We start from the raw sequence: 25,832 nt of genomic DNA, 5'->3' as shown, positions 1-25,832 counted from the left end.
TTTTCAAGCGTGGGTAATAAAATGCTTCAAATAAGTAGAAAACCTGATATATTTATTACCATTGTATGTAGTTAATATTTTTCAGTGTCACCGCTGGAAAACACAGATTAATGTTTCTAGCCACTTTTCCCTTTTAAGTTACTTTTAATTACTCCTTTTGCAGGATTAATCAATATTGATATACAAAAAATAGTAATAGTACAAAAATAGTAACAACCAATGTCAGATAAAGTATTTCTGTAGTATTAGAATCCATGTTTATTTACAGCCATGCTGCCTGAACTGTTCTATGACCCATGTTCTGTAATGCTTATCCCTACAGGGTTGCTATAGCTCACTTGTAAAATTAAGAGTTGAGATAGCAAAGAACAGACTGTCTGCAGTTGCTTACCCATCCTTTCTTTCTGGAAGACATTTTTTTAATAGAGACTGATGAATTATACAGAAAAAGAAATATTTTTAACTTACTTGCATTCTTTTTATATAGTGTAAAGGAGAAAAAAAATGAATTAGAAACAAACTGCCCAGAGAAAACATGTACACAAGACAATGCTGTCTTTTTATATTTCATCCTTGCTTTATTTGGGCCTGTGAAACTTTCCTCCCAAAGAGCACAAACAATAATTTCTGCCATGTCATCTTCTTTCTGTGAACAGCAAAGGGGGTCCAAACTTGATCAATTTCTCTAAATGGTAAAAGAATGAGTAAAGATATATAAGAAAGTTAGGGGTATCATTTTATACAAAACACACTAGCTTTGGAGATTCTGCCAGCAGGGATTGAACTGAGCAAGTGTATTTTTTTATTGTAAAGTCCTAGAGGAAGAAGAGAGGAAAATTATGAGCAAGGAAACATGGTAGGGATCTCATTGAATGAATAACAAAAGTAATACACTGACTTTTTCTAACCTGATATCCATAAGGCATCTCTTAGCATGATCAGCCATCTGAGAGGTTTTCAATAAGCATCCAATACTGGATGAATCAGTGATAATATATCTGGGCTTCAAAAAACCATATAACCACTAGATAGCAGCAGTGACGGCAAAAAAAAACCTACTCTTTTTTTTTTGCTGTCTAGTAGTTGTTCGTTTTTTTGAGCTTTGATAAAATGCTATTGTAGTTCTAAGTGTGATTTAACCAGCTCATATTGAGTATTGCCCAACCAGAAAGCAAGGAACTAACTGGATACCAAAGTGAAAATGCATATAAACAATCTGAAGTGTAGTAATTGCTCTTTATAATCATCACTTGAAAATGCTGGTATTTTGGTGTGCAGGGAAGATCAAAAGAAGCAATTCCTATTCCACTGCCCTTTATTCCATTCAGAATGGAATACCAATGGAGGAGCAGCCTTCAGTCATATGGGCATGTGCAAATCTTCTACCTGTTGACACACCTCTCTTTGTAAGATGCTTGCTGGAAAGTCAGGCTCCAGAGGAAGTGTGTAGGAAATAAGCGGAAACAGCTTTGAAGAATAACTCTATTCTTCTGTTTGTTTCCCTGATTTTTGCACAATACTGAGGAAAGGACGAGAGTCACCTAGCTAGCTCCTATTCACATGGAGAAAAGGAAGTGGAACAACATTGAAAATCTGGTGCCTCCTTCCTACCATGCTACTCCATCACAGAAAGTACATGAACTATTTTGGCCCAACACAGTTCTGCTGTCTTCTGTTCCTTAAGGTGGGGCAGTCAGAACTGGAGAATGGTTCGAAATCGGCTGTTTTTATTTATTCCTGGATGGTCCCATCTTAGCACAACCAGGACCGGGATTCAATTGTACCCATCAGGCACCCTTTCGCTGTCTTTTTTGGCTTAACCTTCCAACCCGAGCCTCAAGTTCTTCGCCTCGATTGGTTAAGCTCTCCGGTTCTCTAGAAGGCCTGCACACGTATATTGTACTCACTCACTCCCTCTCTCCCCACTCTCTCTCTCTCTCTCACACACACACACACACTCACACACACGTTAAATACATAAATAAATACATACCTCACTGCCCTCCCTTCCCTGCTGGAGTGTTTGGGCACGGAAAGTGTGTCCGCAAGAGAAACCTAGGGCGAGCCCCCTTCCCTAACAACCCGGGTCGCGGGAACCCGAGTTTTTTTTCCGCGTAAGTGTGTGCTGGAAGGAGAGGTAGACGGAAAGAGAAGGAGAGAAAAGGAGAGAGCGCGGCCGGGAAAACCGGGGGGGGGGGGGAGAGAGACTCTCAGCGAGCAACTCCTGACAGAGTCTAGCCCTACCGCGCGCCTGAGACTCTTCAACTGGGAGAGCGTGAGAACGCGAAAGCAGTAACAGCCCTTCTCGGCTCCGGCAGCCGCTTCTCCTCGCCAGCTGCAAGCGCCCGACTATCGCCGGGAGAGAAAAGGCGGGGAGGGGATTCTGGAGGGGCCACATTCCCTGAATCCAGTTTCACTCTCTCTCTCCCCCCCCCACAACCCCAACCTCCTCTTTCTCTCCCCTCCTCCCCTCCCCGCCTCGCTCTCCCCTCCTTTCTTTCTTCCTCTCGCTTCCCCTCTCTCCTTTCCTCCGCCTCACTTTCTCCCCCTCCTCTCTTACCTCTCTTTCTCCCCTTATTTTGCCTCCGCTTCCCCCTCCCACCCCACTTTCCCCTTTTTAATTTTTTTTAACCTCAGCTTTTGCTGGCACTGCACTGCAGCTGCTCCTTCAGCCAGCCGTCCAGCCTGCTTTCCCCCCCCTCCTCCTCTCCCTTTTTCTCCCCCCCCCACCCCGGCCCGTTTCACCGGTGCCAGACAAACAAGCGCCGGCCCCCCCACTCCAAGAAAGCATCTTTTTTGGGGGGAGGGGAGCGGACAGATCTCGCAGATTAGCCTGAAATTTCAGAGGACGGAAGAAAAGCGAAAGAAGCGGGACGAGCCCCTTCCTCCTCCTCCTCCTCCTCCCCCTCCCTGCTCCCCCCACCCCGAAGGGAGAAGCCAGTTATCCTTCTAGCAGCGGCGGCGGCAGCAAACATGATGGCGGCAGCTCCCATCCAGCAGAACGGGACCCATCCTGGGGTACCCATAGACCTGGACCCGCCGGACTCTCGGAAAAGACCACTTGAAGCTCCCCCTGAAGCCGGCAGCACCAAAAGGACCAACACGGGCGGTGGGTATTTTCCCCTCCTCCTCCTCCTCCTGCCACTACCCAATTCCCCACCCACCTTCCCCTTTCCTACCTGCCTCCTCGCCTCGCCTCTCCCTCTTTTCCTTCCCCAAACATTCCTTATTTCTCAAATGTTATCATTCATCAAAATGGCGTCGCCTTTCAAGCATCTAGCAGCCCTGTTTTATTTTAATTTCACATATTCGTAGTGGCGGGGCGGAGTGGTGGTGGTGGTGGGGCGCTTTTCAGCCTTGACCCTCTGGGCGAAGGAGCTCAGAAGTCTTCTTGCACCGACCCTCTTGCACGCGTGGTTAACAGTTGGAAGAACTAAACGAATAAATGGCGGCTGGAAAAAAGGCACTTTCACCCCCGGTTCCCTCTTCCCCCTTTTGTGAGTCGCCAGGTAGATTAAACGGCGGCGGCGGCGGCAGCAAAACTTGTCTTATTTCCTGGCACCACTTTCCTTTTCGGTGGAAAATGTTGCACAGATTTGTGCTTCCTGGGGCTGGGTCACTGTGATGGGGTGTGTGTAAGCGCGCGTGTGTGTGTCAGAGAGAGGTTTGAGGAGGGAGGGCGGGAGTTGTCTGTCTTGGTGCGGTGACTTGTTAGTTAACATCCTGCTCTTCCTGGATGAGATGAGTTATAACGGGACCAGCATCTCCTCTATTCATTTGCACTGGAGTCTTCATAACAATGCACCGAGGCAGAGGTGAATTTATTCATCCAACGTTAAGAAACAGCAGAAGTAGATAGCTGAAGTATTTAAGCGTTTGTATAATGTTTGGGTGGGGGATGCACCTGTATCAGCTGGGACGTTGACTGAGAGAAAGTGAGGCTGCTCTTAGGTGACTCCTTGGTGAAAGCAAACTTCTAAGATGCATTTAATATAAAAACAAAAAAACAAAGTCGGGCTGTTTAATAAAGAAGGGTTTTAAAATGTGTGTTGGTTTTTACATGCAATCCTGTCAGAACAGGGTTTTTTTTTCCTAGTCCATAGAATTGATAGTGTAAGACCTGTGAAGGAACCAATACAATTGTTCAGTTATAAAGGAAAAGTTGTTTTATTCATGGTACTGATTGTTCTTACCTATTTTGGGACTTTTTAAACTCTTTACTTTGAAAGTATTTACATTAACAGTCACTTTTTAAATGCATGCAAGATTTTAGCTTCCTTTTAACTGAGAAAATTTCTTCTTAATGTCCTTTAATGAGCTTAAGAGATCATTGCTACCAAGAAATGTTGAAGAAATACATCAGGATTGCTTAGGCAAATTATCATAACTACATTATTTTGAGTTTTCTTCAGGATAACTTTTGAATAAAGCCTCAGATTCCGGGTTATTTAACAAAAAGCAGTGTATTCTTCGAAGACTGTAGGACAACAATACATAGCCTTTAGTTCTCACAATTTTCTTTCTTTAAATTGCTTGTACCATTTTGAAGACTTTGATCTTTTTTGATCATTTTGTTTCCGTCTGTGTGTGTGTGTGTGTGTGTGTGTCCGTGTGCCTGTACATGTGTGCGTGAGTGTGTGTGTGTGTGTGTGTGAGAGAGAGAGAGAGAGAGAGAAATACACTTTGGCTCATGTTATTGTATCAAGTTAAATAGAGACATACAGGAACAATTTTATGCCTAGAATTATAACTTGAATTAGGTCATTGCATCCCATAGCATCACAAATTTAAGAACAAATATCAACTGAATATTGGCTAAACAAATACAGTCTGTACAAAAGAACAGTGTATTAATATTTGTAAGATAAAGATATATTTTATAGGTATGAGAGAAAATGTTTCAGAACATAAATTAACCTTTTGTCTCTTTTTTCCAGAGGACGGCCAATATTTTCTAAAGGTCCTCATACCTAGTTATGCGGCTGGATCTATAATTGGTAAGGGAGGACAGACAATTGTTCAGCTGCAGAAAGAGACTGGGGCTACCATCAAGCTTTCTAAATCCAAAGACTTTTACCCAGGTAGGTGTAAACCATGGTTCTTTCTTGAATAATTAAAAAGAATCATACCACTACCATTAGTAGGAAAGTGAATTATCAAATGTAATTCTGAACAAATACTGATTTTAGTTATTGTTTTTTTAAAAAAAATCAGGTTATTATCTAGTACCAACTGTGTTGTTACAATAAATATTTTAAAAATTAGATTTCACCTTTGGAATTTTGTTCAAGAAAATGTCAAATATTATAATCAAAGCCATAAGTTCAAACCATATCTGTGTGCTCCTTGTAGAATAGGCCATTTACCTTAAATTTGCTATGTAGTTTGGTTCTATTTCATTTCTTTGTTCACTTATATTAGTCAAAATAAAAGAGAGGAAGTGGTGCTCTTCAGATATTTCATTGGTATTTGATTATTTTAGTTGTGATAGTTAATAGAAACCTATTGTGAAATAATCGACACTAATGAGAAAAGGAGATAGATGTAGTTATAGGTTGGGCATAAGCATTAACACATTGCATATTATTCATTACATGGTGAATAATGTACAGTGATATCTACATATTTTTTAAAGATTTCTGAATTCCTGCATAGATACTGATTATCTAATATAAATTAAAACAAGTTCTTAATGTTTATAGCAGTAATAGCTATAGTCCAGATAGTGCATTGATTTTGTAATTCTTAACAGTAGTAGCTTTCCATTGAGATGGCCTTTTTTCTTGTAGTGAAAGGAAAGCTGCTTTGCATTTGCTGATTGTTTTCAAAGATATGTCTGGGCTTTAAAATGAGTTTAAAAGGCAATTGTGAAGGTAATTGAAAGAAGCATCAGGAATGTTTCATTTTTTGCTGTCTTGCATTTTGAAGTTTACATGATGTTTGGATATAGATATTGTGATTAAGTATTGTGATTTTACAAACAGATATGTGTAGATGAAATTCCACTCTTGAAATGTTTTAAAAATTGATGATACAGCTTATATAATTTTTGGTAAGCATGAAAGACAATATATGGTTGACATAATGTATAGATAATAATACTGAAAGAACAGTTCTGAGATAATAACCGAGCTGCTAAATTGAATTTGGACACAATAGTTTAAATATAAATTACATATTTATATGATCCATAAAGAAGATTAGAGATGATGGAGTGACGGAACAGATGCTATGACTGAGAATGCAAATTTGAAATTTTATTCAGCTTAAGTATATACTACGAAGAAAGATTACTTCTGCCTGCTTCTTTACAAGAATTTCCTTCCTAATTTAAATAAACATTAAATGTTTAATTGAATTGACTCCTGGATGCTTATGCAGGCACTTTACTAAAGCTTCAGCTGAAAATAGAAGCTTTGCCTAAGTTTAAAAAAATACAAAAGGGATGGTGAGAGGTTTACCACATTGTGTTCCTGTGTGACGTAAACACATTCCCTTTGAAGGAAATGATAGCATGGAGTTAGCTTGTGTGATCTGTAACAGGTGTAGATGTTACTGTATAACTGAAGTTATACTATAGGATAGCTTTCATAAATTTGGTATACATGAATTAGATTCTTACCTGAAGAGATGGGCATACGTGAGGCACTCAGTTATTACTTGAGCTAGAAATTGTTTCCCTTTTAACCATAAACATGAAAAATCTTGATCAACTTTAACATTTTTTAAGTTGCCAACATTTGGCTTTATTTCAAACAAAATTTTAAATTGAACTATGCTACTATTACTGTAGTCTTAAATTAAAATGAATATTCATTTATAATTATAAAAGTTCAGTTACTGCTAGTAATTTCATACTGTAAACTACTTTTACTAGGATTATTAGTGCTAGAAATGGCTGATACTTAGTTTCATAGTGGATGCTGAGATATTGGGAACATATTGTGCAATAAAATTATGTAAGCTATAATATATGTTTATATTATGTACTTTATATGTACTATTATGTACATATAGCACTATATGTACTATATGTGTACTGTATGCACTATTATGTACTACATGAGATAAATAGTTACTGATCGCAGTAAATAAAAATAAGTCTTTAAATAAGGCTTGTAATTAGTACTGAAAACTCTTTCTTAAAAAAAAAACAATTAAAAAATTTATGTTAAAAACGTAACGTAAATATTTATAACTTACTGATTTTTTTCATCATAAAATTTTCATTCAGAGTTTAAATGCAACTGGCCAGATATTCAGAAATTATTACCAGAAATTATTATTTAGGCATATAACTAAATTGTTAATGACTGTTTTCTACTGTGCAAATTGTTTCCAAATGAAGATTTTCAAGAAGTGACATGATTGAATATTGGTCATTTTTCTTGATAAACTGTAAATTGGTTTGATATTTTCTTGCATTCTGTGTGATAAATCAATGGCTTTATTTCTTGAAATTCATTTTTGTAAAATGTAGTAAGTATTTCTTCTGAAACTGTTACATTGTACTTGTGCATATGACCCTGTTTTAGTTAAAATACTAGTTATGAGAGAAGGAGGGTTGATATGTTATACTTTGTAAGGAATATTTTAAATTGCTTAATTTTAGTATATCATCTGAATCCAGTGTGGAATGAGAGGGTTTTATGAAAATTTAGTAAATAATGTGAATAATAAATTGAAGTGTGGATGCAATACTGTTTTGTTTTTCATCTTAAATACATGCAAATGCATGCTCACATACATGGCCAACTATATGTCAGTATTTGTCTGGGGTTCATACTCTCAAGCTAATTAGAGAAAAGACCTTTTAAAAAGTGTTGTGTAACACAAAAATGGAAGATGTTAATGAATTTAGAAAATAATAGATGTTAAATCTAAAATGGTATCAAATCATTTTTCATGATTTTATTTTTAAAGTGTTTATTAAATGCATAATTAAGATTGAAGTTGAAACTTAAAACTAATGCATAAAGGGATTGTGTAACTTGGCAGTCTGATGCTAGAATATGTGTTCCAGTGAAGATGTCATTTTGCATAATGGAACAATGAGATTATATGTCTTTTAAGTTTTAGCATTTGCCCTCCCTTCCTCTCTTTATCTCAAGATGTTGCTTAAATAAAAGAACATTATTACAGTTGTATTGATGTTGCCAACCTACTTGAGAACTGATTCATAAAGAAATAGTTCTGCTGAATATTCAAATTGGATCACTATGGGCCTTGTGATCTTCAAAATTATTTTTCTTTTACATCTGTGTCCAGTCATCGAATCCAAGCTATTCAAAGGTATAATTCTTAGTTGTACATTTTTTTTTACTTTCTGTTTTAAGAAAAATGAAAGGATTGTTTTAATAACAGTTCTATTTGTTTTATATTAATGTTGATTATATATGTTGTGGGGACAGCTTGATATAGTTTTTGTGTGTTTAGAATATTTCTGTTTGCTGGCTTTTTTTTTTACCCAATGGAATTTTACCATTTACCATATATTTTATAATTGTTAAGACTTAATGAATAACAGAGTTAGGGTTTTGGAGTTGCTGATTGCATTTGTTGTTGTTAGAGAAGAGCTAGTTTCTTTCAGTTGTAAGTTGAATTGTACGCTTGTAAAAACGTAACATTTTTTAAAAAAGTCTGTTATTTATATTTAGAGTGAATCCTGACCGCAGAAGAGTCTGATGACTGTTTATGAGTATAACTTAAAACTGTCTTCTAGTAAAATGTGCAGAGGATTTTAGCCTTATATATAAACAGTGCTAGAAAGATTAAAGTATCACCTTGTGAACTGTTAATTCTTGCTTTCTTTTCAAGTCAATTAAGCTATCAGTCTCTATGAATTCCTGAACAAGGTTCTTAAATGAAAATGCTGCTATATTCTGAGTATGATGTATTCTGCCAAGTTGCGTCAAGGAAGCTCAGTATATTTATATGCAACTAAACATTTGGAAGTGATTTCTAATGGAATGTGTTTTGGGATTAGATTATCAATGAGTATAGTTGAGAAATTCTCAAAGTTGCCTCTCTGTTTTGCAGATGTTACATATCCTATTAAGTTACTGAAATTTGAGAATAACAAAACTGTGAAAGAAGACACATAATTCAGCTATGTTTTGAAATATTAATATTTATTAATTTATTAAATTTCTATTTTAACACAGTTGTAAGATGTAGCGATACATAATTATAGGATTAATGCATGTATTTTCTTGTTGAAAAACATGTAGCGGTTTTTATTTTTGTTAGAAAGGGAGATATCCAGTTTAGGATAAACCTTTACTCTGTTCAGTCTTTTTTATTCATGTTCTATGCTAGTGATAAAATGAATGTAAAAGCTCAGTGTACTAGCATGTTAAGTTATTTCAATCAATATTTAAAACTGATATCCTATTTCTTTTTTGAAAAAAAAGTATGTCCAAAGTAGAAATACCAAGTAGTATTTCTCTTGAAATAGAGTTTTACTTACTTCAAATATAATTTGGTAAATGTTCATTAAAATTAAAACTATATAATGTTGTCATTCAAAATTTTCATTGTAATTTTATGTGTTTTACCAAACAAAATTATTTTGAATGGAGAACATTTCTCTTTAACTTTCTTTCGGATTTGCCAAATACCATAGGTTTCGAACAATTATTTTAAAATATTTTTTTTTAAATCATTCTATTCAATATTTTTTTTTCTACCAATAAGGTCTAATTCTTAAAATGGTTGGAAAGAAAAGAATATATTATTGAATTGTTTTTGTATGTCAGACAGCATAGTTGGAAAGCACAAATTATTGTGAAGTTGAGATTTAAATGGGGGCTTTGTGTAATAATCACCTTTAGCCATAGTTCCAGTTTAAACAACATCTGTAGAAACTTGATAATGTTTGTACTTTGCAGCAGGTGTAGTTGGAGTTGTAACCATTCTGAGAAAGAGTTCAGTTTGCTTTTATGTATCACCAGTCTGGTGGGAATGAATGACTTGGTAGACTTGAAGGTTGTCAGTTGTCCTGTGTTGGAATGCTGCAGGTAATTGGGCTAGACTGGTGGGAATTATGGCAGTGCACTTCTCACGTTGCACTGCAGCTGCTGTTGATCTTAATTAATCTGACCCTTAGAGGCTGCAGTGTCATAGCATAAAAGGTAATACATACTACAGATTTGAAGTGCTGTTGTCATGCACTTGTTTTAAAAACAGTTTTAAAATGGCTGATCATTTATTTTCGCTTTTGACTGTGATAAGGGCAGATGTTTGCAAAACTTTTTGGATTTTTGGACATATATAGTTGTAATTTGCAAGATGTGTTTGTACATTTGGATACGTATTTTGAGCATTCTTTTGTTGAAAGAAGTTGCGTTGAAATCAGTAAGAACTATTTAGAAGCATGTGTGGCAAATGCCAGATTAAAATCAGTATTGAATGCAGTGTAGAATACATTTCTTTACATAGAAATGTATTCTTTATATAGATTTTGATTTATATAATTTTGACTTCACAATTAGTGATATATATTTTATCTTTACTTATTACATGGGATTTAATTTGGTATGTTAAGTACTATGTACGTATTTATTTCTCCTAAAATTATTTTAGTGACTGAATTTGACAAAACTGCTCTACATACTGAATGCTATTTTGAAAAAAATATATATACATCCGGTATGAAAGTGTTGATATTAAGTTTTAATACAATTTTTAGTAGCATAATTGTAAGCATTCTGGTTCATTTTAACAATTCAGGTAGTTGAAATTTAAAATTGCTTCTGACTTTATCATGCTTTTTTTCAGAACTACTAAATATTTAAATAATTGCTAAAATTCAGAAATTTTTAAATCTTTGCATTATAGAACAGTTATGACTCAGCTGTATATTTTATATTGTTTGGGCCAAATATGCTAGCCTAGCAGTGCAACTTTCCTTAAGGTACTTTGTATGTTGTCAATTTCAAATTGCATCTTATTGTATAGATCACATTTACTGAACAATATTGCTATGAATCTAATTCGTTTTAGTGTTCTAGTACTAAATCTAGTATTCTTAAGAATGCTAGATTTATTTAATATTACTAAAATCTTACATGAGAGACACTTTGGTGGGTTGATTAAATGGACTAGCTAGAAAATGGTAGGTTGTGAGTTCCAGTTCTGCTTTAGGCATGAAAACTACTGGGTGATTTGGTGCCAATCACACTTTCTCAGCTGTGAGAAGAAAACAATAACAAGACACTTTCCAAGTAGCTCTTCAGAATGAAGATTGACTTGAAAGCACACGTGTATATAAATGGCCATTCTATAGTTTAAAACATTTAGTAATGATGTCATCATTTATTTTTTGTTGCTTGATTTTATATGGTCCCTGATATTTATTTTGTGCTGCGCTACATATTGCTTCTTCGGTCATCTTGGATATATCGTTCTATCATAAGTAATAGGTAATATTTTAAGATATGGACATCTGCACATTTTTTATTTGTTTTCGTTGGCTTGTGGTTTATGTTTCTTGAAACATGATAACCTGTAACCACTAAGGAGATATTATCTTGTCAGTTTAACCTTGACCATAGTTGTATTCATTTTATCATTATTTATTTATTTATTTATTTAAATAATTTATATAACTCGGAAAAAGTGACTATGGATGGTCAAGCTCACCCCCGAAACAAAGCAAACAAAAATACAACCAAGATAAATTTTCCCATAAATATATATATATATATTTATCAACCTATGTCTAGAGAATATATTTTGAGGCAGTAATTCCACATATTAATATTACTAGCTTTTTGCAAGTTTGTTATTAACAAAAAAATTAGAAAGCAGTAGAGCTTATTAGAGTTTACAATGTCTGGAGTTCAATACTAGCTTTAATACTATACTATAGCATAGTATAATACTATAATACTATGCATTATTTTTACAATTAATGCAAAAAGGGAAAAATAATATTTTGGATAATCACATTTATGCCTGTACATGTTGAGTAATAGCAGTTTTAGCATGTAATTCGAACTAAAAAAATAAATGCAATTTTCACTGTTATATTGAATGCAAAAGTGATATGAAATGATATACAATGTAGTATGAAAGGACTTTATATTTGCTGCTTTATGCAATTCAATAAATGTTTGTTTTAAGTTTCAAAATTGAAGGTTTCGGTTATTTCTGAAAGCTGCGACTCTATATTCTCTATATTCTCTTCTGCATCGTCTCTGCTGTAACTTTTGGTCAAGCAAAATGTAATATAATAGCAGCCATTGGTTTAGAAGTACCTGGAATGACATCACGTAATATCAGTTGCCTTAGATATGAGCAAGGAACTAAAGTTCTTGTTTTAGATGGTGATCTTGCATAAACAACTACAATGTAGTCAAGATTAAGACGTACATGGGAAAGTTAAAATACCATTTCTGAAAGATAATGGTTCATTATTGTAGAATCTCAGATATTCAGGTACAGTAGTACCAACAAATAATAATCATCTTTTGTTAATCGCAATAAAACTAATACAATTTTCACTTACAATAATTAGTTGAATCAAATACAAACTTTGTACTTGTTTTCAGAGGTATTATTACTTATATAGTACTTTATATCCAAGCAATTAATAGTATAGGAAATACTTCTGTTTTTATTTAAAACAGTTTTTCCCAATAGAATTCAGAGAGAAAATGCTGCATTGGCCCTCTCCCATGCTGTCATTTTGATTCTTTCTCTTCCATCCCTTACCCCCTAATCTACAGGTCTGCTAGCGAAAATGTTCAGATGGACAAATAACCACTTGGGGGCAAGTATAATTACATATAAATGAAAAAAGGACATGATTAAGTATTTTAATCTTTTAAATTAAATAAATATTTTAAATAAAAGATAGTCTTTAATATTATAAAATATTGAGATATTTAATTATCATTTATATTTTCTATTTTATAAAGATAAATCCTTAAGCAAATCCTGTTGTATGGCTTTATTATGTTTTACTTATTATTATATTAGCATGCTTTGTTTCATTGTGTACTTCTTTAACCATAAGAGGTAAAGAGCTAGTTTTTGCCTTATGTGCTTTTTTATCATTTTAAAAACTGTTCAAAGGGTCTTCTTAGCCACTGAAATGCATTTGGAGAAGGGTTAAACTCAGAAAGGAAATGTAGATAAAGTTTTGAGTCTCTTCTACTTACAGAATCCTCTGCCAGATCAAAAAGCCTTCTGTGAACTGAGGGGTAGCATTAAATTTTAAATGCTAAACAATTCAAGAGTTCGTTTCTGAATAAGGTTCTACCTATATTTCCAATCAGATAAGCTGGTGGGTTTAGTTTATTATGTAATGGCTGGAAGTAAGGTCTCCTCAACATAGTGTCCCAGGTATGGAATACTGTCCTGTGTGAACTTCAGTAGACTGTTCTTCTGATTGTTTATTATTTTGCTTGGTTTTTAAATCAAGTTCATTTTAATTAATTTTGTTGTTCATAAGCATTGTTGGTTTTGTTGTGATGGTTTCATTTAAGATAGTTTCGTTCTCTTATAAATGGTGCTGGGTTGTTCTGAGAATAAGAGGTTGTCAAAATAAACAATTATATGTAGTCATAACGATCTGCTAAATATGGACACTAAATTTAATATTTTATTCTTGCAAATTTACTGATCCAGGACACTGTGATTGTAGCACATAGCTTTGAGGATGGAAGGGCTGGAACAATTTAGTCCCTCCCTGATTGGACTACCAGGAAATACCAGGACGGTAGATTCGATTGGTTACTTGAAGACATATTAGAAGAAGGCAATATGAAACTGCTTAGAAAAAGGCTAGGAATCTTCCAGTTTAGGTTACTGAATACACAAAGACTCAGTCAGTTTGAGGACATCTTTATTGATCAAGACAGTAGGATTAGTGTTGTGCAACTTCCAGTTAGTTTTTTAATAAGTTTTGGCAATTTTATCTTTCATTTCCATGAGATTTAATTTCATTTTTAGTGTAATAATGCTTTCTGGTGTAACTGCATTTTTCAAAGCTTAAATCAGGAATAACTTTTAAGAATGTAATTAGAGAAAAATAAAGTTTAATGTAGTGGTTTAAGACATTACTAGAGACAGGGAAGCCATAAATTCTTCTCCAATTTTAAAGGTACAAAGCCAACTGGGTAGCTTGGTCAGTGACTGTCTCCCAGTCTTCGGAAGAAGGAAATAGCAAACTACTTCTGAAAGAAAATCTTCCAAGAAAAGTGCAGACACATGTTCAGGAAATCTTCATGTGTCAAGACTGACTTAAAGAGACAAATAAAAATAAGTAAAGAAATCAGAAGACATTCATAATTAACATCTATTAGAATAGCTGCAAGATGAAGGTTTCCTAATCTGACTTTAAAGTTTGCTGAGTGGAACTTGTAGATGAACACTGCAAAAAGGTATTAGTTGCATATAAGAACATTACTGACTAAATTAGCAATTGTTCAAAAATAATTGTAATAAAGTTAATTTACAGGGAAAACATTTAAGTAGGATCCAGTTAGAATTCCATATTCCTATCTCATAATGTTCTATGCTTATAATATTATAAGTTATAGTTATAATATCACATTGATGTAGTGCTTTTAAGAAATGCTTTTATAGCTGGAGGGATATACGTAATGTTCAATGTAACATTTATTCTGTTTATGTGTGTCATGATTCTAGCCAACTACTACTGCTGCTATTCTTTCACTTGATAATTTCTCTTTCTATAATTTAGCAGAATTTAGTAGGAAGATGGTTTACATGTTTTCCCTGTCTCCTCTCTCTCTGTTGGGAAATGCTTTTCCTTATTTCTCTGGTCCTTTGTTCTGTGTTCCCTTAACCTTTGAAGTTCTATACTGAGAAATTAGTTTGAAGAAAAGAAAATTATTCAGATAGAAGCTTCACAAAATTATGATTATTACTATATATAAGTATTTAAGCAGTGAGATGGGTGGCAAATAAATCAAATAAATAATAAAATAAATAATTATTGTCATGTAGCTATATAATAGAGGAGCAGCATTGGCTATTTATGTGCAGTTTAAGGTGCTGGTTAACACCTATAAAGTCCTGTGTAAGTCTGGGAACCTCTGAAGTGGCCTGCCTCAGATACTTTAGCTGACCAGTCTGTACAAGCACAGAATGCCTGTTCTGAACCTTAACTGCATAAGGTGAGGTGCAAGTGGCATGAAGGCAGGCATTCTCTATAAGTACTTCTTTCCTTTGAAACAACGGTTGAACAAGGCTGGCTCTTAGTTCTATGACCTTCTGAAGACTGTTTAGAAGATCTGTAAATATTATTTTATCATTTTCTTGGAAAATATAGATGAATAGTTGAAAACTGAGTTGTAGGTTGTAGTGAAATAAGAAGCATTCAAATTTGCTCAAGTAATTGAGGCAATACTGCTATAATGTTGTATTACGTATTTATGATTTGCATTAGTTTTTATTGAACACTATAGGTTCATAGGTTGGAAGACATTGGAAATCTTATAATCCATTAGAGCAGGTATCTTCAGACCACCTGGAGCAAATAAGGCTGTAAAACCTTTTTTTGAAAACCTCAAGTGATGAGGCACCTGACATCAAGAGTCATATTGTTCTGCTGCTGAATGGCTCTCATGGTTAAGAAATTGTTCTTTGTTTCAACTTGAATTTCAAAATGACAATCAGAAGGCTCCTTAGTTGTCTTTTCTTTAGAAGTTTGTATGTTTAGTACCCAGTTCTATTTTTCATTCTTATTTAATCTAGACTTTTACCACCTTTGTTACTCTTCTCTCCATCTTTCTAGTTCCTTAGCATCTTCCTTGTATTAGGACAACCAGTATTTTAGATGTAGATAGATTGTATTTTAGATGTAATTTGACCAGCATAGAGCAGAACTGTTACTATGATCTCAACATTGTAACTGTTGATAGAGACCAATATTGCACAGAGACTTTTGGCAGCTATGTCACTCATAGATTAATGCTCATGCTTAATATATGGTCGATCAAGATCAAGATGTGTCATGGCGGCCCAGTAGTTGGAATGCAGTATTACAGGCTACGTCTACTGACTGCCGGCTGACTGCAATTTGGCAGTTCAGCTCTCACTAGGCTCAAGGTTGACTCATCCTTCCATCCTTCTGAAGTTGATAAAATGGGGACCCAGTTTGTTGAGGGCAATATGCTTTCTCTGTAAACCTCTTAGAGAGGGCTGTAAAGCACTATGAAGCAGTATATAAGTCTATAAGTGCTATTGCTTATTGCTATAAGCAGTATATAGTATATAAGTGCTATTGCTATTGCTACTTAGACCCTTTCACAAATATTACTGCTGAGCCATATACAGCCTATATTCATAATGACAAATTTGCTGACACAGCAGCCCTTGGCAGCCCTCACCTCACCATTAGCTGGCGTGCATGTGCATGCCGGCTAGCTAATGTTCGGCCTTCCGGAGGGCTGGCGGAGGCCGTTTTCACCCTTGACAGGTTTCAGGAAAGCTTCTGGAGCCTAGAGAGGGTAAAAAACAGGCCCAATGTCCCAACTGGAAGTTCAGGATTGAACTTCTGCTGGCCTATTGGGCCTGTTTTTCACCCTCCACAAGCTCTGGAGGCTTTCCTGAAGTTGGGAAGGGCAAAAAACAGCCCAACGGGCAAACTGGAAGTTTGTTCCCAAGGAGGCCGTTTTTACCCTCCCGGGGCTTCAGGAAAGCCTCCAGAGCTTGGAGAGGATGAAAATCCCTCCACACACACAGAGGGGTAACTCGCGCATGCATGGGGGGGGTCACTCAGGCATGTGCAGGTGGGGACCCTCGCACATGCGCAGGTGGGTGCACACACAGTTTTGCTGCACCTTTAGCGTGTGCACACACATTTTTGCCACACCTTTAGAAAAAGGTTAGCCATCATTGGCATATATGATTTTTTATATTTAAGGGTAGAGCCCTACTTGCCATTCAGTTCATTGTTTTTAGAAAACATCCAGTATTCAAACTGAAAACGTCCCAATGTACAAAGATCATTTTGAACCTGTCTTGTGAACTGCTAATACGTTTCTTGCAATTTTCTCTGAGTTGTCTGTAAATTTAATAAGCATCTTTTTTACCATCTTTTCTAAGTCATTAATATTGAAAAGTGTTAGGTCCAGAATGAACTCTGAGGTAGATTACCATGCACTTTTCTCTGTGTACATATACAGTAGATTTATTAAGGATTCTGTATTAAGTATGATTGTTCAACGAAGTGTGAATCAATCTGATAGAAGGACCATTTATCAGGTGCCTTATTGAGGTCTAGATACACCAAATCAATCACTTGTCATTGGTAATCTAATTACTTTGTCAAAAATAAAGTAGTAAGATTTGTCTTGTCTGATCAATGTTTAATGAACTATTCTGGCTTTTGACAATCACCTAGTTCCTTTCTAAGTGTTTGCAAACCAATAGCTTGATGATCTTTTCTAAAATTGTTTAAGTTTTTATGTCAGGTACTTATTTTTAAATAGAATTTATGTGAAGCTGATTGTAGTAAGTTGCCTATCTCATTACAACTCTGTATCACAGACTAGTTAAGCAACATGCAGTATGATAAAAACTGAAAGGATGAAAAATTGTGGATAAAACTTTTAATTCATCAATAAAATTTCCCACCAAGACAAACAATAGTAAAACATGTGCCTTAACTAGAGAGTCAGGGCATTGGGGCAACATTAGGGGAAAACTATTTCAGAGGGCAGGTGCCATGATAGAGAAAACACACTGTCTGTGTCACTTCATATGATATTGTTTTAAGGGTGGGACTTGCTCAGTGCCTCAAAAGCCTTACTGGATGGCAGAAACAATGGGAGCAAGGTGATTCCTCAACATCATTTGATGTCATTTTTTATATAGCTTAAAGACCTTAGATCAGGGCTGTTAAATTCGAGGCCCGCAGGCCAGTTGCATCATGCACTGGCCATGCAATTTAGCAAAGGGGGAAAAGTCCTGATATGTCATGTGATGCCGTTGTGACGCCATGAGTTTGACACCCCTGCCTTAGATTGTTTATATGCAATCAGGTGGTTGCATATAAACAATTATCAATTATATCTTAGCAATTATATTTGTAGTAATCCGTGTCGTCGTCATTATCATTTTCATCATCCTGCTCTACCTTTTAAGGATTTTTGTTATGTGTGCCTTTGAGTTAGTTAATCTTGAATCCTGGTGACTGCCTGGAAAAAATCTAAGCAGTTTTCCTGGCCATATTTTTGGAAGTAGTTTGCCACTGCCATCTTTCTAGAGTTAAGAAAGAGTGAGTGACCCAAACTGGTTCTGCAAGTTTGTGGAACATGATCAATATACAAAGGTTTTTTTTTCCCCTTATCTCCTGTCATTTTTCAGCAAGGCTATTTTAAAGATTTTATCCATGGGAAATATTACATTTTTGTTATTCCTGTTTGCTGAAGTGAAAAATTCCATTATCTTTAAGCTCTGCTCTTTCCTTGTACTTATTAGGTCATGGTGGGAAGAAAGTAGTTAACAACTGCAATATAAGGTTACATCTCTTGTTGAGTTCCATAGATTACCAAGATTTTCTGGCTTTTTGTTCAACAATGGCAGGAATAACACATCTCTTTCCTGATTCTGCTTCCACCACAAACAGTTCTAACACTGCTGTAATGAAGAAAAGCTGAGATAACTGGGCTAGATTATTGCATGGAATTCTAAATTCCATTCTGTGGAAATTAATACTTTTACTCTAATTGGAAGATGGAAGATTCTAAGAGAAAAATTAAACTGATATTGCATGATTAAGTTCTGCTTATCCATGAATTAACCTGTATTGACTTTTTTTTTAAAGTATATTATAAAATGCCATGATCATTTTGAATAATCAGTAAGATCTGAATTATTCCCAAGAATATGATTTATTAATATTCATTATGATTAAAATTCATGAAGAGAGTGAATGACTTCTATAGGCAGGCAATACTAAAGTTGTGGAATTGTTTTCCCATGGAATTATCTAAGCAATATGCAATGAATTTAAAATTATTTATTACATAGGAGAAAGCTATATATTCTAGTATATTGAATAAAAATAAAAACTATATGAAGCTTTCAATTTAAATGTGTAATCCTGTGCCCAAGCAGCATATATGAATTAGATGATGAATATGAATATAATAAGATGAATATAATTTGCTTGAAAATAAAACTACAAAGAGGTGATACCTTCTGGACTGTGCAGGTTTTTATATGATTCACTAGGCTTGGGTCTTCTTAAATGCTATTGAATGTATTGTAGTGCAGTATAGACAAGAGATTAATGATAAAATATACCAAAATTAAATGTGAATTGGTTACTAGGCTATTATAACAGTTTTAATATATAGAGTAACAACTTAAAGTTAAGTACATATGTTAGTGCAGTGTGTACGTCAGTGCCGTATTCTGAATCTGCATCCGTATTCTGTATCTCATTCAGACATGACATTTGGTAATTGCTTTGGGTTGGAGAGAACACAGTAATATATATGTTATTGAATCAGTTTTTATTTTTAAAATCATGTATGTATGTATGTATGTATATACACACATACACACATACATACATACATACATACATACATATTAAAGTATATGTGGGACATTTAAGTGCAATACTATTTATTACTCAGCAATCTTTTTAATAGATTATAAATCTAAATATGTAACAATACTAGAGCGTAGATATAAATTGTACATTTTCAAGCCTGTGAATATTATTGATTGATGGATTGATTGGTAGTTTGAAGCCACATTACTGAAAAGTCTCGGAATAGCTGAACAATATGTATAGTGCTTAAGTATGCAGTATTTTAAAAACATGAGGGTACGATGGCTGACATGTTAAAGACACTGAGGTAAAAGCATTCTATGTGCCTCATTGCATAGTCATGCTGGCCACATGGCCATGGAAATTTCTTCAGAGAATGCTTGTACTCTTGGCTAAGAAATGGAGATGAACACCGCCACCTAGAATCGGAGAAAACTGGATAGCGGAAACCCTTACCTTTTACTTTATTTTTTAAAAATATTATTTGCGAAAATGTCTGTCTAGATAAAACCATGTAAATTGCAACGAAGATGATAAGGGGTCTGGAAGCTAAACCATATGATGAACAGCTTACAAAGAGAAAGCTTGAGGAGACATCAGTCTTTCAGTGCTTGAAGAGATGCCACAGGGAGAAAAGGGTGTTAATTTATTCTCTGCAGAATTGAAACAAGAAACAGTAAATGGAAGCTCATCAGAGGGAGATTCAATCTGGAAATAAGTATAAATTTCCTGACAGTAAGAACAATTATTCAGTATAACAGCTTGTCTCCTAGATTGCGGGTACTCCACTGCTGGAGGTTTTAAAGAAAAGATTGGTAAAATTGGATGGTAAAAGAATTCCTGCCTTGGACAAGGGGGTTGGACTAGAAGACCTCCAAGATCCCTTCCAGATTTTATGTAATGACACCCCCCCACCCAATATCCTGGCCTGGGTACACATCTTAAGAGATTTGTGGCTTGGAACCATATCTATGTCTGGAGGATACTCTTTCATATGGTAGAGGTTGTAACACAGACATTACACTGTCTTGATATCACAAGATTACTATTTAATTGAGGAGGTCTTACTACATGTTTTGGAATGGCAGGAACAGTTGAAAATGGGTAATTCCTCAAATAACCAGGTTCCATGCCATGAAAAACTTTATAGGTGATGATCAACACCTTGAATTGTATCCGGAGGTCAACTAGTAGCCAATGCAGCTTAGGAAGCAGTACTTACACTTGGAAATAATGAAGAACTTCCATTATTACCATAGTACTGTATTTTGAGCTAACTGTAACTTCTAGATCAGGGGTCTCCAACCTTGACAACATTAAGTCTGGAGGACTTCAACTTTCAGAATTCATAGCCAACTGGCTGGGGAATGCTGGGAGTTGAAGTCCTCCAGGCTTAAAGTTGCCAAGGTTGAAGATCTCTGTTCTAGATGGTTTTCAAGGGCAGCCTTATGTACAATAGTCCAGTTAGAAGATGTTTAGGGCATGGAGTAACAATTTCTTGGTCAAAGAAATACTGTGTTTGTGGTATAAAGTGAACTTTAAAAGGTCCTCCGGCCTATAACACCTGCTTTTTGAGCAGGAGCTTTGAGCCTACGAATTGCATAGTAGCCTTGAATTGGAAATTACATTCCTATCCAAGATCTAAAGTGTAAAATGTCCCTGACTAGGGGACTAAAACAATTATAGTCATTAAGTCTTGTCAGGATTGAGCCAAAATATTTTCCTCTCCATCCAGAATATCTCTCTAAACTCTGACATAGAATTTATGTTGCTCTTACCTCTCAGGTATTCAAAGCTGATTCTTTTTCAATTTGGGAAAGTCCAGCAGAATGTTTAGCCTTAAAAAAGAAAACAAAGTTTTAACAGTTTCAGTTATGAAAGATGTCGATATCTTTACCATGCTCCTGGTACTACCGTGAAGATTACTCTGAAAATTTTACACTATAGAAACGATTTTAGGAATAACACAAGATATAAAAAACAGTTATGAGGACAATGGATGTTGATTTTCCTTCTTTTTAGTTAGCTGGTCAGTTGTTGTACAGTGGACTCGTAGGATTTCTTTTCCTAAGTTGCTCAACAATTGTTTGAGAACTTTAAGAACTAATACAAGCATCTTGGAAAGGAAAGCATATCAATGATAAGTGTGTCATATCATAGTTCAAAGTACTAGGTTCCCTAAATACTTTGCATTTGAAGGTAAAATATTTGTATGTGTAAACATACAGTGCATACATTCATACTAGAGTGATATTGTGTGCAATAATGTAAAATGTCTTAGAAATTGAAAAAAAAGCAGTAGATGTCTGGTTAGAATAGATATCTTATTTTTAATAGCCAGGAATGCCTGGATGAAATAAAAATGCAGTAGGGCACATAAATTATCTGTTTAAATTTGTTTTAAATACTATAATATTTTAATTTTGCATTTGTATATAAGGGATAATTGGATAACAAAACAGTGTTGTCAGAACAGAGAAATTGTTCTGAATCCTCTTTCATTTACTGTGAAACACACACATACACCATCTCACTGTTGAAATATGTTTGCAGTGCAAGCATGGTAAATTTATAGACTTTTATTTTTTGCCATTTTTTTTTTTGAAAATTATCAATTGGCCTAAAATAGATGTTTACTTTAGTTCTTGACTTATACTTTAGTAAATGTGTATTTTAGAGTATTTAAACATTTTCCCAAAAGTGTTTAGTCAGTTAAAGTATTTGATTAGAAAAAAAAATCTAATGAAAAATCCTAATTCCTAATAAAAAAAAATCTAATTAATTAGATTATTATAATTAGTATTTTATGTTTAGCATATTAAAAGTTTTGTTTGGAAGTTATCTAATCAGATATTCTTTAAAAAAAAACCTTGTCTTTGAGTATATAATACTTTTATATTAGTATTTGGAAATGTTCCCACAAAAGAAAAAAAAAACTTTTAAAATTCACATTAGGAGAAAAATGCCCATTTTGGTTTCTGATTCTATAATCTTCTCAAAATATTTTTGTGGAAAGTTTCCTAGTCAATATCACTCACAGAAGCATCACATAGTTCCTTTCTTTTTACTAATATAGTGGTATTTGTAACAATGAAAACAGGACTAAATGCGAAAATAATTGCAGATAATCACTGTTAATACTGTGAAGTTATAAATATGGAGTTAGTATCTACCTTTCTGATGCGATTGTTGCAACTAAGAAATGAGTATGACAATATGAAATTTAAATTGTCATCCTAATGTCAGCTTCAGATCACATTTAGGGTGTTATGAAATGTTTTTAAATCTTAAAAGGATTTGTAAATTTCACTTTCATTTGATACCTCCGTACTTAAAACAGTTTTAGTATAATTGTATGTGTACATATGCATATACACATACACATACACATACACGTATGCATATATACATATATATATATACACATACATACACAGACACATACATACACAGACACATACATACATGCATACAATACACATACAATTGTACTAAATACTTATAAAGCTTAATAAAGAATTCATTATATTTATAAAGGTTAATTATAAAAGAAAGACCCCCCTGAATCACATTATTCAATTGTTAATGTATGGTATTTCAATATTCATTATACATGATATAACATTTATTTTTACAACATCTCCCAGAACAATATTACAGGTAGCTTCCATTAAATGCATTAAAATAATAATAATATAGGTAATCCTCAATTTATGATAGCAATGGAGCCTGCCCATTAAGATGGTAACCAGTTAAATGAAACCCATTATGTGAAACAGCGTCCATCTTGGATCTCCCGAATGCAATAGCAATAGCAGTTAGACTTATATACCGCTTCATAGGGCTTTCAGCGCTCTCTAAGCGGTTTACAGAGTCAGCATATTGCCCCCACAGTCTGGGTCCTCATTTCACCCACCTCGGAAGGATGGAAGGCTGAGTCAACCCTGAGCCGGTGAGATTTGAACTGCCGAACTGCAGCTAACAGTCAGCTGAAGTGGCTGCAGTACTGCACTCTAACCACTGCACCACCTCGGCTCTTGCATATGTTAAACAAATGCAGAGGCTGTTAAGTGCACATGGGATATCTCAGGGATGCCTGCCTCGGACCTCCTATGACTTCCCTTCTCTCCCTGAGACACCCTGTGCTCGCTTCTCACCCTTGGGGTCTCCACAGCCACTTCCACCTCTCACAATCCGTCACTTACCCTCTGAAGAGCTGCAGAACTCAGGAGGTGGGAGAGGGAAAGGAAAGTAGGGCTTTCTTGCTGGGCCATGTGGAATAATTCTGTTGGACTGACAGTTCAACAAACCATTATAGTAATAATCCACCCGTGAGGCACTATTTTTACATGAGGCTTGTGTTTCCTGTGTTCTCTGAGGAAGATGATAGCTATGCCAGAGGATCAACCATACTGGACAAGTATGACAGATGAGCCAGATGAAGAGTGATGAGTCTACTATAAACAATATGGTGATATGTAATTTGTAGAAATCCATACCAGATCAACTATCGCCCAGGTCAACAAAGACCACAGGAGGAATTGGAGTTCCTGGATGTCTGGTGACAAAAGGGTACAGGATTTAGGACTTTTGTCTCAGCAACCAGGGTCAACCGCAGCTGCAGCACAACTGGAACAAAAGGTATTTACCCATTGCAAATATACAAAAATTGAAAATGAAGTAATGTTCTGTTATTATAAATCAAGGTCAATGAATAGAGAATGTATCAACAATGTGCAAGTTCTGGAAAGAACAAAATACAGAATCTGTCAATGCTCAAAAAAGAAGAAACAGTGCAGTTTGAGTGCAGCTAAGTGACAACCTAAAGAAACACACGGAGAATGCAGCTTGCATAAAGAAAGTGGATAAGAATAAAAAAAGAAACTGAAGTTAAATAAAAAATTGTAATAGCAGCAGAAATAGTGGAGAAGAGGCAGGAATGATCAAAATTTGATCAGTGCCAGGTGAAGAACTGCATAGGTTTTGGTGAAATATCTGACTGATTTGCACCTACTCATTGCAAGCAGTTTAACATCATGCTGCAAGGTAGTAAAGTTGAAGATTGGTTAGCATCTGGTAAAACCTATTTGTTAATGAAAGATCTGACAAAAGGGTCAGCACCAGGCAACTATAAGCCAATTACCTGCTTACCAGCTTTCAGATTGCTAACTGATATGATGGTTGATGCAGTTTATCAGCATCTAAATAAAAACAAGTTATTTTCACTTGAGCAGAAAGGAAACCTCTCAAACAACAGAGTAATAAAAGATTATTTTGGAAAGTTGTAAGAGAAGGAAAATCAACTTGAATGTAGCTTGGAATGATTATAAGAAGGCATTAGACTTCCTGACATATGATTGGCTAATCAAGTGCCTAGAAATACCAGGAGTCATAAAAAGATTAGAAACTTTGTGCGAAGATCAGTGGCACAAAGGAAAACAGTTCCTGACCAATGCTGGTAGAATATCAAGAGGGCAATCTTTCAAGGGCAATGATTCTCTCACCACTACTGATTCCCATTTCACTGATTCTTCTGTCAACAATATTGAATATGTCATGCCATGATTACCAAACCTTAAACTGTCTGCCAGACTATCCCACCCCCTTTACATCGGCGATCTGAAACTGAATGGAAAAACATTGAAAGTCACTATTCAACATTGTTCATATATACAGCCAACATATTATAATGAAATTTGGACTGGACAGTGTACTATGCCTACAATCAAACAGTGAAGAGTGAGAATTGAATAAATCAAGATGCCATATGGAAATACCTTTGTCTTGGCTCTTTGCTTGGCCACATAACTATGGAAATACCTTTGTCTTGCTCTTTGCCTTAAAAAATGGAAATGAGGACTGTCTCCTAAAGTAAGTCACGACTAATGAGATAAACCCCCCCCCCAATTGGAGTCAACATCAACTTTTTCCATCATGTGAGATCTTAAAGTCCAAATTCACTGGAGGAAATACATTAAAACAACTAACACCTTGCCAAATACAATCAAAAATACATAGCCGCACTCCAGTGGAATTGAAAGCCCTGGATAAGAAGACAGAAAATTACATGGCTAGTACATGAAAAACCTAGCAGGCAAAGTAAATAACAAGGCTTGGCAATGGAAAGTGCAGGAAAATTGAAGAAAGTGACACAGTGACCAATTGTGGTTGCCCAAGACCAAACCTTACAATGACAATGACAACCTGCATAAGGAGCCGGCGAGTGGTCAAAACTCCATTTGTGCAAGTAGCGGGTGTACTCACCCTTCATTTGCATAAATGGAACTTC

At 35.2% G+C, this 25,832-nt stretch overlaps 1 protein-coding gene across 1 annotated transcript in view; it reads left to right on the top strand.

Moving 5' to 3' along the window:
* Nucleotides 1–2,744: 2,744 nt before the first annotated feature.
* The window catches only part of NOVA1 (NOVA alternative splicing regulator 1), a 128,363-nt gene continuing 105,275 nt past the window's right edge, over nucleotides 2,745–25,832 (top strand). Inside the window, 2 exon segments of the mRNA XM_032209622.1 lie at nucleotides 2,745–3,109; nucleotides 4,938–5,081. Coding sequence (XP_032065513.1) covers nucleotides 2,974–3,109; nucleotides 4,938–5,081 — 280 coding nt within the window. The 5' untranslated portion in view covers nucleotides 2,745–2,973.

Source organism: Thamnophis elegans, chromosome 1 (genome assembly GCF_009769535.1).
Source record: "Thamnophis elegans isolate rThaEle1 chromosome 1, rThaEle1.pri, whole genome shotgun sequence".
Lineage (NCBI taxonomy): Eukaryota > Metazoa > Chordata > Lepidosauria > Squamata > Colubridae > Thamnophis > Thamnophis elegans.
The sequence above is the reverse complement of the archived record's forward strand: the minus strand, read 5'-3'. Positions and strand labels throughout refer to the sequence as shown.